This window comes from Symsagittifera roscoffensis, chromosome 5, assembly GCF_963678635.1.
Source record: "Symsagittifera roscoffensis chromosome 5, txSymRosc1.1, whole genome shotgun sequence".
Taxonomy (NCBI): Eukaryota; Metazoa; Xenacoelomorpha; order Acoela; family Convolutidae; genus Symsagittifera; species Symsagittifera roscoffensis.
This window is the reverse complement of record NC_087066.1, coordinates 67,573,051-67,585,240: the sequence shown is the minus strand read 5'-3', so window position 1 is coordinate 67,585,240 and position 12,190 is coordinate 67,573,051. Positions and strand designations below refer to the sequence as shown.

Here is a 12,190-nt window from a genome sequence, read left to right as displayed (position 1 = left end):
TTCTAATTTGTCGGGGGGGGGGGGGAATAATTTAAATATCTATTGTAAAAGTTATTTTCTGGTTTTGGCTTAGGTGTCTAGTTCTGTTAAGGTTTTGTTGAAATGAGGGAAAACTTCTATTTTTGGCTCGTATTGTGGTTCAGATAAGGGTTCTTGACGAATAGCTGGTATTAAGGGTTCGGATAGTAATGGAGGGAGCAGAAGTTGCGTTGTTATATTTGGTGGCGCTAGGGGGAGAAGGTGATGTACTTAATTATTTAGTTTTACTGTTATTTCAAATTTAAATGTTAAATTGTCTTGCATAAGGATTTCTATATTGTGTTCCTGTATGTCATTGTGGATATCGTGTCTGTATTGTAACCTGTTGAGTGCCCAATTATGTAATCTGTTGCTTTCAAGATGTTGACCAAATAAGCGAGGGGTTGCTACGAATGTATTCCAATCTAATCGTAGAGGTATACTTGTACCTGAAGATCACGATATCTGTCACCTAGATTATTTGGAAAATTTGTGAGAAATGTAGTTGTTAGTGTATTGACCTGTTACTGAGGGTGTTGATGGAAGTGAGGGATTGTTTGGTAATGAAAAGGAGGTGTCTGATGAAATGTCGATGGGTTTTTTTTCAAGTTTGGTTCACCTTGTGAAAATGTTTGTGTCATCCAATATGGAAGTCTTTTTGATGAAGTAGGGGGATTAAAATGATTTTCACGAGTTTGTTCAGAAAACGGTGTTGAACCTAGTTAATCTGATAAATATTTGGGGTACTTTGTTGAGAAACTATTTGAAGTGATGGAGGGGTACTTTGTATCGTGTTACTAGAAAAATCCAAAGTGTTAGAATGAACTCTTGGTGTGGCAAAATTTCTAATTCGTCGGGGGTAAATAATTTAAATATTTATTGTAAAAGTTATTTTCTGGTTTTGGCTTAGGTGTCTAGCTCTGTTAAGGTCTTGTTGAATTGAGGGAAAACTGTTATTGTTGGCTCGTATTGCGGTTCAGATAAGGGTGCTTGACGAATAGCTGGTATTAAGGGTTCGGATAGTAATGCGTGTCTCTCTTCAAATGTATTAAGGTTTACAATAAATGAGATACGTCTAAATGATTGGGGTTAGCTCTTGTGGTTAGGTTTCGGTGTGGTTGGGGGGTCCTGGGATGTGGTGGTGGTGGGGATTCTTTGATAGGATGTGGATTAGCAATTTTGAAATATTTCTTATTGGTTCTGATTTATTTAAGACTTTGTTCTTTATAGTATTCCTCTGCGAACGTTATTGGCAAAATTTGTGGTATTCTAAAAAAAATATTGTCTTTTTCAAGCATATAGGAATTGTTAAGATTCGGGAAATGAGAAAAGTTAGAAAATTACGAAAAGAATGAAAATTTCTTTTCTTCATAGTAGACTTCGTATCATTTATGAAAGATTAGGTTGCGTAACTGATTAGGAGGTCAAAAGTCTTGAAAAGACCAAGGTAGACTTGTATCAAGGAATAGAAAAAAAATTGGCCGCACAGAAGTAGAAAAAAGAGAAGTGTTAGTTTTGAAAAATAGGTTATGAAAAAAGTGCAAAGTTGAAAAAGTTGTGCGCGTAAATCTCGACAATTCGTAAAAAATCGGCTTTAAACAATTGAATTAACGAGCTTTTTCTCGGTAAAATAGCTCTGGAAAGTTTGTAATAAAACGAATTTTTACATACTCCAACATCGGTCACATCGGCCATAAACATCTGCATAACTCAAAGCAAGCTGCTAAAATGGCCAGTATTTGTCCTTGAGACAAATTGCTCTTTTCAAAGGTCAGCCTTAATCAAGGCTGAACCAAATTAGAGCGAAAAGACGGTTAGAATAGGTTTAGAGGGGGGGTTCGATCCTGGTTACGGAGCGTCCCATCAAGTTCGGGGCATATTTGAGTTCTAGAAAGGAAACGCCCAAGGCGGGATTCGAACCGGCGCCGATCCCGCCGGGAAGCACCCTGTAAACGCTCGGCTACTGTCCCTATATGCATTTACATTTTGGTTGAATTTGTACTCTCATGCATTTATACTTTCGCTTACTTTTGCGCTGCAACAAAAATGTTAAGAAAATTGAGAGAAAAGCTGAAATGAATAGTTTTATTTGCTGAACTGAAATCGAAAGAAGCATTCGAAAAATGATTTGCTTTGTCGAATTTTTTTTTCGGAGTTGAAGCCAAGTGTGATCGAAAAGTTTATTGATTTTTGACAAGTGGGTTGGTGTGAGAAGTTTTTGGCGAAAGGAAGTCTGGGTATTTAAATGTTAATTTTCTAAGTCTTGTTTTTATTTGTAGGATGATTAGGGGATATTGAGAGGTAGAACGGCTTCAAGCTAAGTGATCATATCGAATTTTATCTTTAGGCTACTGCAAAATTTTTCTCTGGGGGAATAACAGAGTATAAGTTGAGACAATATTGGTGAATTTTGTACTGATTGATTGAAGAGGGTTGCAACTTTTATATGACATTTTTTTTAAATGTCAAATAGAAAAGTAGTGCTTATTTTTGACCCGGATGTTTTCAAGTTAGAGTTTCAGATCTAGTTCAAGTAAGAGATATGTCGGCTAATAAAAGTGGTGGTGTTTAGAGAGAAATACGATGATCTCAATTGAAAATGATTGGTTGATTTTGAACTTATTTCACGAGAAGAATGATTATTTTTATTAACAATTACTGTAAGGCTTACTTAAAATTTAACACTGTTGTTTTATTTAATCATGGGGCTTTCTTAACTTCTATTTTTTTTCTAGTGTTTTAAATTGTGGAATAAAGGTTTTATAATCTTTTCCCGGTTATTTTCTAAGACGAGATGATTTACATTATTGTGTTTTTACTTTGATTTCTGGTAAAAGGGTTTTTCTTGTAGCTTACTGTTTAGTCTGTGTTTCTGACTTATTTGTTTTTGGGGCTTTTCTGATATATCTTGCGGAGATACACCTGATGATTGGCGTAGGTATGTAGAGTTTGTTGTTTTTTGTGGTTTTCTATTTTATGTGGGGTTTTCAATGATATGCAGTCCTATGAAGCAGTTTAATTGTGTTAGTTCACAGAGGGCCTATTCCCTCGGGTAGTATCGTAGAAGATTTTTTCTATGTTGTATTATTTCTTTTTTATTATGATCGATAAGTTATATGTGACATTTGTTTGTTCTTCGATTATTGGGAATGGTAATTTTCGGATAGTGGTTCCATTCACATAATCACAGAAACCTTGTCCAGCAAGTACAACTTCATGTGCCAATTCCAGTCACGGTATTTTTGCCATCTAGCTTTGGAAAGTCGAATACTTCTAACTAACTGTTACTTATGACAAGTGGTTCACAAATTGTTCACAAATTAATAGTGGCTGTAACCGAAAATTAATAGCAAAAAAGGCCCAGTTAACTGAATGATACCAACAGGGTAATCTTCAAAGTAAAACAACAAGAATACTACTCACGAACGTTTTCTGGGCCCATAAACTAATGCTTATGAAAACGAGTTTGCCCTGATCTCAAGTCAATCAATAACTACCCGAAATTATTTTGAAAGCAGAAACTGTTAAGTTAAATAAGAAATCAACAGTTCAGTCATATATATTCGAAGCTATAGAAACCTAAAGGAGGCAATCAAGCCAGTGGACATCAAGAGGATTTTGTTAACTCAACCAAAAAACTGAGAAGCCTTATTTGATGATTTTTTATTATAGAGGAACTGAAAGCCAAAATTTTCCAATCAAATTAGGAAAGCTAACAAATGTTCAAATAGTTTTACTAAGAAAAACCAACAATCTTGCTTACCATTGCTGAGCTGAAATCAGCATTTTTTAATTACCTCAAGACAAAATTGAGTTATAAACTGTCTTGTTGTGGATCTAACTTCACATATGTCGCTATTGTTCGGCTATTGAACTCAAGAGTTGAGGACTATAAAAGAAAGAGTTCAACGGTAGATCTGCACCATGCGCAAGGTGGAGTAAAGGGTAAGCGCATACAGATTTGTTGAAAATTGTATATAGGTCGAACAACCAAACTAATTTTTTGACATTACAAGCAAAATACATTAGAAATGAAAAACCGGGCGCGAGCTTTTGCGACGAGTTTAGAAGCAGAAGTTTGAAACTAAAAAACTAGTCCTTAATAATTTTAGTTTTTCATTTGAAAGCGTTCATGTTTAATTCTCAACTAGGAAAATCCGTTAACTTTCGGTACTATGATTTGAGTTAAATAACGTTTGGTTTTCTTAAACAAAATATAATGATTAGGCAAGTGTAAAACTGACAATAAAAGTGGTTTACAAAATTAAAGTACCGTATAATTTGAGGTACGAGGGTCCTGCTAAAACTGGAGGTACCTGTTTTAAACCTTGATTTTGTTACTAGAACGACGGGTGAAAAAGATCATGGCTCTTTTCCAGTTCCCCCCCCCCCTTTCGAATTCAATTTTGAAAAGTCTATTTAACGTTGTCATAATGCGATGAAATTTTGCGTGGTGATCAGATCGACAATTCTGAACAGATTTGTTCTTCATACTTTGCAGCGTAACATCACGCATTTAGACGTAATAACACGTAAAACAAACATAAAACTCGTTATTTTGAAAGGGGGGAACTGGAAAAGAGCCAAGATCATTTCAAAATTGGGCTTCAGATGAAACCTTAGTTGTTTCTGTAAACAATGGAGAGTAAAAAGTTTTAAGAACTTTGAATTAACTTCAGACATAAAATTTTTTGTGCATTTTTTTACCAATTGATAAAAAATTAGGGAAAAATGTTCATTCAAAAGTTTCATTCCAGTGTTTACTGATAAGTAATTTTTCAAAATTGAAAATCAAAGGTGGGCAATAACCAAACAGTTTTTCAAATTCAACAGCCAAATTCTTGACATCAATTTACATTCAAATGATGAAAAAAATCCCGTCGAAAAAGTTTGATTAAAAAGCCAAAATTTGTCTGGAAAAAAAGCACTCGAAGCAGAAATTGTCCGTCGCTTTATTCTTAAATTATTTTTTTTACGCGTTATTACGGTTAAATGCGTGATTTTACGATGTGAAGTCTTGAGAACAAATCTGGTCACAGTTGTCACTTTGTTCACCATGCCAATTTTGTTTGTTGCTTTATGACAACGTTAAATAGGCTTTTCAAAATTAAAAATGAAAAAGAAAAACTGGAAAGAGTTAGTTTTTTTATTGAATGATTTTTATTCTTCGGCAGAAGCGTGCCAAAAACATGACTGCAGAGCTCCATGGCACTCTCCAAACGGGATTCCTTTTTCTTGTAAAATCTCACATTCTTACAGTGGCACGAGTTTTATTTGAAAACAATTTATTTTTTCTTTATAGTGTTTAATTTGAACCCAACTGTACAAGCATTTCGGTGTTTGCGGTAAACAAAAACTTTCTGATTACCGTATATCCTGTTCCTCTTAAATCTCTGTGAGGAGCTGACAACGCCCAATGCCACATTTGACCGCAGGGTAAACGATTGAGTTGGGGGCCTTGTCCCACCATCCGTCTCTTTTCTTCTTGCCAGTGAGATCGGCCGAGTCGATCGCACAGCACGCGCAGTATCGAAGCAGATCGATGGTCTAGGTTTTCATTATAATCCAACTCGGCCTGTGAGAACAAGTGCTGTCCCCATGTCTGGCTTGGCCTATTCTCTGCCGGTCCCAGGGGGTCGGCTGGTTCCGGAGCGGGGGCTGGTTGTGCATCGGCCATAACTTCAGATTGTTATAAATAGTTTTTTTTTGCTATTTGTTGTTACTTGGTAATTTTGTAGTCTTTGTTTGAAATTGTTTGTTACCTTGGTTTTTAAAAATTCAAGTCTTGTTTTAAAGTCGTTTTTTATAACTAGGTCGACTTACGCCGATTGCGGTAATTTGAACCATTTATGTTCTATCTTAGAGCGGGTAAATTAGATAGAAAACATCCAGTATGACTCATAATTTTACGAGTCAAATCGGCTGAATATCTTTTTTTTACATTAAAGCGTATTCCAAACTTTGCAATTCATTTCGACTCATTCGATTATAGACCACCCCAACTCAGAAACAACAAAACAAGTCATCTGGTAGTAATCTGCTACGGGTAGCTAGCTGTAATTTGTCGACGAGGCTTGCCCCCACCTGGCACGAGCCTCAATTTTAAGGAGCAACGAGTTGCTTTCCTTTCGTTGCTTATGAAGACCAAATATGTTGGTCATGGCCTGATTAATTAGTCAGCATGCCAACTTTGATAACAATCGACAAATGTGACACAAATTGCAACAGGTGGGGGAGTAGAAAGAGCCAGGCTACTTAATGAGAATGGGACAGAGGGGGACTAGGGAAGGCAGCTTTTCCAGTTTACGGCTCGTTTTCCTCCTCCCCTCCACCCCACACGAGCATCAATTCTATTGTCTAACGAGTGGTTTTACAAGGTTGATTATGAAAATTAAATATGTTTGTCAGGCCCTAATTATGAAAATCAATAAATAACGAAAGTTTGTTTAAAATGACTTTTAATTTTCTGAACTCCCTGAGAAAACGTTTACTCTTTTCCTCTCACCCCTGTAAACTTTCGAAAGTAGTTTTTTGCCATGTTGTTACAAAAATAGTATGCCGACTAATTATGTTACAACAAACAGTTTTTGTAACCTTGTAACCTCAACCTCATACTTAACTTATAAAAACGATGCTTATGTGAGGCAGGGGGATTGGAGGAAAAAGGAAAATCGTATACGCACTAACGTTGTCTGAAACTTTCTCCCCCCATAGCAATTTATCTCGTTCATGTTACTGATGCATGCGATCGAAGCTTAATTTGAAATTTGGGTTCTCCCACGCCTCCCCTCACTTTTCAATTTTCCATTTTCTTATTTGTCCTACTTATGGTAATTGCTGAATGCGTAATGTTACTATGTAAGTTTTGAAGAAAAAACGTGTTCACAAAAGTTAAGTTGTTCATCATGCGAACTTTCATCACATTATGACAACAAAAAAAACTGTCAATTATTTGGCTCTTTTCCGGTTCCAACACCTTCAAATTTCATTTTGAAAAGCTTATTTTATGTTGTCATCATGCAAATAATTTCGACATGGTGAACTAACTAATAATTGTGACCAGATTTGTGCTTCATACTTCACATCGTTACATCACACATTTAGCCGTTATAACACGTAAAACAAACATAAAGTTTATTATTTTAAAAATTGGGGGGAAGTGGAAAAGAGCCAACAATTTTAAAACTGTCATAATGCATTGACATTTGATATGGTGAACAAACTAATTGAGAACAGAATTTTTTGTCAAACTTTCTATCTTAACAATCCGCGTTGAGCCATAATTACACGTACGACAAAAATTAAAAATATTAAAATTGAATGGTGGTTGGAAAAGATCCCTTTTCATCATTTCTCCATAACACATGAATTAACTATAAAAATTGAAAAATTTGAAAGACGGAAAAAGGGTAAAAAAGATCTGAAACCTGATATGGTAAAAAATGAGTTCTGAACCAACCAACTTTAGAACAAAGTGATGGACAATTTTTGCTACGAAGGCTATCTTTCTCCAGACAAATTTCGGCTTTTAAACAACCGTTTTTGAATGGATCGTTTTTTATCTTAGTAGTGTAATTGATGTCAAAATGAATTTCAATTTGAAAAATTACTAAAACATTACCCATCTTTAATTTTCAATTTTGAAGAATTACTTAATCATTAAAAGCTGGTATGAAACTTTTGAATGGCCATTTTTGACAAAACTTTTTATCACGTGAAAATTATTGGTCTTGGCAGAAGTTTCCCTGCTAGGCCAATTTGCGGTAGACTTCGGCCAAAAAACGCGCGGTAGATGTCGCACTCTTTTAACGCATAAGTGGCAAATCAATCCGTTACAGAACCCACTCCAAAACAAATTGAAGCTACTTGTATTAGTTTTTACGTTAATGGATGCTAAATGACTCAGTTTCAAATCGCATGTTGGGGTATTTACAGTACAAACGTATCAGTTTTTTTAAAGTTTTTTTTTCATTTATTTGTCTTGTCAAACTTTACACCATAGACGTTATAGGGTGTTCAGAACATGCGCCACCCTGATACGATACGAGGAACATGACCTTCTACATAAGATTTCTTTCAAATCTGAAGATAGACATTTTCAAAAGGGTTGCTTTGCCCGCATGAGCTTAAAAGTAAATTTTTATATTAAGAAATTACGTTCGATTAAACTTCGAAATCATAGTTACTTGTGTTTGAGGCAGTTTTTTTTTCCATTGTAGTCTTTCTTTTCGTGACTTCTTAGCTCGTGGACTTCTGCTGACTAATGTTCAACTGCTCCAAGTACAACGTGGTTAATGATCCACGCTAGTTGATTCATCAATCGTACTTCAAACCCTTCAGCTGGCAGCTAGTTCGCTTGCGTCATCGAATGTCAGTCGCATCGGTTCTTCCTCCATATCTATAATCAGCACCTCAATCAAACATTTCTCTTTATCCATTGAAAGCACTTCTGCGGTCATCCCTTTCTTCCGTCCTCTTACAATCTTCACAAAAGGCGGCCTGTCATTTGATGCTTTCATCTTTGGCACCACCGTTTCTAGACTGCTCTGAGGAAGGTTCTCAAGAAGGACATTGTCATCCGTGCGACAGTCACATGTGAAAGGCGTGATCACATCAACAATTCTCACTTTCTCTTTGTAATGTCTTCCTCTGTTCAGTTTCTTATCAATGACTCGAACTTTTATGTCCGGTAAAAGCCATGGAACTTCCTGAACCTTTTTGATGAACGTTTTGGAAGTTGCTAAATCATCGGATTTCTTTTTCTTTGAAACATAATTTGCTTCACTAATCGTTTCAGATTTGGCTGAATTTTGATCGGTAACTTCTCGAACTCCATTTGATTTGTTTCTTTTCAGTTTTTCCTCTTCTGTTATTACAGAAGCGCTGTTAAGTGGAACACTGACAACACTTTCACTTTCGTCACACTGCACCAAAATGCGGGTGGAATCTCCGTCATAACCCACCATTTTTCCGACAGTTCCTTTGTGTGGCCCTCTCAAAACTTGAACCAAATTACCCGCTTTTGGTTCTGCTTTCTCCGGCTCATCATCTTCATTATTTCTAGACGGATCCCTGGAACCCCCCATTGGAGTTGCTCCTAGTCCTAGGCCTCTGGGTCTCAAATTAACTTCTGTAGGTTTAATAGTCTGTTTGAAGGTCCGTCCAATCCCTTCGTCTTTCTTGAATCCCATCCCACGAAGCATTGCCATTCCAAAACCATTGATTGGAATCTTATCGTACTCTTCCAAATTAGAACTTTCTGGCCTTGTGTTTGAGTTTACATTGTCTTGTTCCCCTTCATGTTCGGCTCTGCTTGCCATCATGTCCACAATCAGATTAGACTGAAGCGGATTGTCACCTTCAGCCCTGTTTTCCCATTTCTCATTTAACTCTTTCACTTCAGATAACAGCTCTGCAGCTGCCGCCTTTTCCTCTTCATTCTCCGATTTGAAGAATTTTCGCTTGATCAGCGGAATTACCAGGGGTTCGTTCTTTCGCTTTCGATCCAAGGAGCGATCGAAACAACTTAGAGCTTGTTCTGTTTCCGTTTCATCATTTGCATCAATGGCACCTGGCAGGCAATTAGCTGCTGCTGGACTCAAAACCGCACTTTCTTTGGCCTTGGACAACTTGAACTTAACGGACATTTCACCTGAAAATAGCTCAAACTTCACGGATTGAACTGATAAGACTTCTAGAAGTTTCTGCCTCAATTATCCAATCAGATGAGAGACGAGTGGGAGCGCTAAAAACAACTTTAAAATGAGTCGCACAACTTCACCCTATGGCTGATGCGCTACTTAAACTTCCACATCGCATCAATAAAACTATCTAAATTTAACTCCCCAATCAAAACGTAACTAGCTATAGGATGGAGGTGGCAAGAAAGTTATCAAATGAACAATAGCAGAGGGACAAAGTTCCACTTCGCATATCTAGCCCAAAAAAACGTTAAGCAATAGCTATAAAGTTGACTAGCTTTATAATCCAATCGCACAATTGCCTTCCCCCTTACGCATATGGACTAATTGGCGCACCAACTGTTGTGTGAAAGCTATTTTAAGTGAGTTGGCCAAGAAAACAGCCAACTGACAGTTGGAAAAATCTTACAGAACTGGAAAAAAACGACTGATTTGTTTGATCATTTTTTCATCAGTTGAGTTCAGAAAAAATGTAGATCACATGGAAGCTCGTTTACTTTCAATTAAACTAGCGTGAAACGCACCTCCGGTACTCATAATAAACCGCATATATTAAAAATAATATCTTTCTTTGAGTGAACTCCGACAGCACCCAATTACAAGGTTCATAGTTACAAATTTTGCAAAGTTTTCTATTCAAGTTTTTTATACAAATTTTAAAGAAAATTTAAAAGGAACTAAGATATGTCACATCTGGGAAACTAAAAGCAAATGAGCAGTCGCATCTGGACGCAAGATTTGCAACTTTTGAGAGTACTCTTATAGTTACCCAACTACAACGTTGCGAAATTCAAAATTTGAGAAACCTCACCTTAAGTTTTCTTAAAAAAAGGTACTTTTTGAGAACCATAAAAAATTTTACATCTCGAAAACTACCAAGATTTCAGAAGTCTTAATTCATGGTAATATTCGCAATCTTTGAAAATACTCTGACAGCACACAACTACATGGTTGGGATTTTCTTTTTATTGAATTACTTTGTAATTTGAGTTGAAATTTTTTGTTAAATTTTTTATATCTTAGTTCCCTGAAAAATTTTGAGAAAATCCTACAAAACGCCATATCTCGAAAACTACGAAGAATTTGAGCAGCTATATTAATTGGCAAGATTCGTAACCTCCTGTGAGTACTCTTACATATTCCAATAACAGGGACGAGATCTTCTACGTTTTGAATTTTTTAACATCTAAGTTTTTTTGAAAATTTCGGAGAAAAACATACAAAACAACGTATCTCAAAAATTTCAAGGATTTGACCAGTCATAGTTGGAGGAAAAATTCGCAACTGAAATTTTTTATATCTAAATTTTCTGAAAAATGTTGAAAAAAAAAATTCCTAAAAAAATGTCATATCAAGAAAATTACAAGCCTTTGAGCAGCCATTATGAGAGGCAAGATTCGCAACCCCTGAGAGTACCCTCACAATATCTAACAACAGGAATGAGATCTTCAACGTTTTGGAATTTTTAAGAATCTACATTTTTGAAATTTTTTAATAAAAAATCAGAAGAAACGTCACATCTCAAAAACTACAAAGATTTGGAGGCAAGATTCACAACCCCTGAGAGTACCTTGACAGCACCCAACTACAGGGTGAGAATTTCAAAAATTGAGAAATTTTTGTAAATTATTTTTTGTAGAAATTTCTGGAAAACCTCGAAAATTGCAGAACTAAAAGGATGTTTACGAGTATTCTGGACTCGTAAACCTGAAGAAGAGAAGATTTTAGAACTATGTTTGATGGAATGAGCCGCCAGCCTCTAAATCAGCAGGTTAGTTTTTTAAGAAAATGTTTCCAAAATAGGTTAAAGTTCAAAAAGTGGATAATTTCTAAGTTCATATATGTTTTTCAAAACGTAGGTTATAGTCGCTTGCGCAGTTAGGATTCGCAGATTTTGTCAGTGTAGTTTTTAGGAAAAGTCATAAGTTTTCCAAAAGTCGATTGAAAGTGCAAAAAATGGACATTTTCTAATGTTGAATTTTTTAAAATGAAAACAACGGCATAGCCATTTATGCAAGGAAAATTTCGACCGCTTTTTCTTGCGATTGAATCCTTAAGCACAGATTTGCCAAAAAAATTTCGAAAACTGTCCAAAAGTTTGGAACTTTTACCAACATCAAAAAACGGGTTTGTTTGAGGCCATATCTTTGTTTCCTATCGAAAGCAGGGAAAAGACAGTTATGAAGGAGAGATCACCATAATTTGTACTTTTAATTGAAATCTTATTTTCGGATTTGTGCGATAAATATTGAGAAAAAGAAAAATTCGAAACAAATAGGGCAACAACCCCCAAGTGAAACTTTTGAAGGCCGTAGTACGTGGGGTAAAAAGAAAACAATTCCCATACATAATTATAATACCTTTTTTAAAAAAAAAGGGAGCAACGTTAACAAAACTAAAGCAGCAACATATGCTATTAAATTGCCTATGCTTAAAAGGGCTAAAATATGATTAAACTGAAATATATAAAT

General features: G+C 35.8%; 3 protein-coding genes across 5 annotated transcripts in view; 2 read left to right on the top strand and 1 right to left on the bottom strand.

Annotated features, from left to right (window-relative positions):
* LOC134845466 (glycogen debranching enzyme-like) overlaps window positions 1-12,190 on the top strand; it is a 643,946-nt gene that overhangs the window by 274,723 nt on the left and 357,033 nt on the right. The window lies entirely within an intron of this gene.
* Window positions 1-12,190, top strand: part of LOC134845467 (serine/threonine-protein phosphatase 2A 65 kDa regulatory subunit A alpha isoform-like) — a 525,354-nt gene that overhangs the window by 236,665 nt on the left and 276,499 nt on the right. The gene's annotated exons all lie outside the window — the stretch shown is intronic.
* LOC134845964 (G-patch domain and KOW motifs-containing protein-like) lies at window positions 8,131-9,666 on the bottom strand. Its single transcript, XM_063863108.1, has one exon. It carries the CDS (start codon window positions 9,663-9,665, stop codon window positions 8,355-8,357), a length of 1,311 nt encoding a protein of 436 aa, XP_063719178.1. The 5' UTR covers window position 9,666; the 3' UTR covers window positions 8,131-8,354.

Excerpts from the sequence above, each read along its gene's own strand:
- LOC134845964 (XM_063863108.1), bottom strand. The coding sequence starts at position 9,665 with ATGTCCGTTAAGTTCAAGTTGTCCAAGGCCAAAGAAAGTGCGGTTTTG.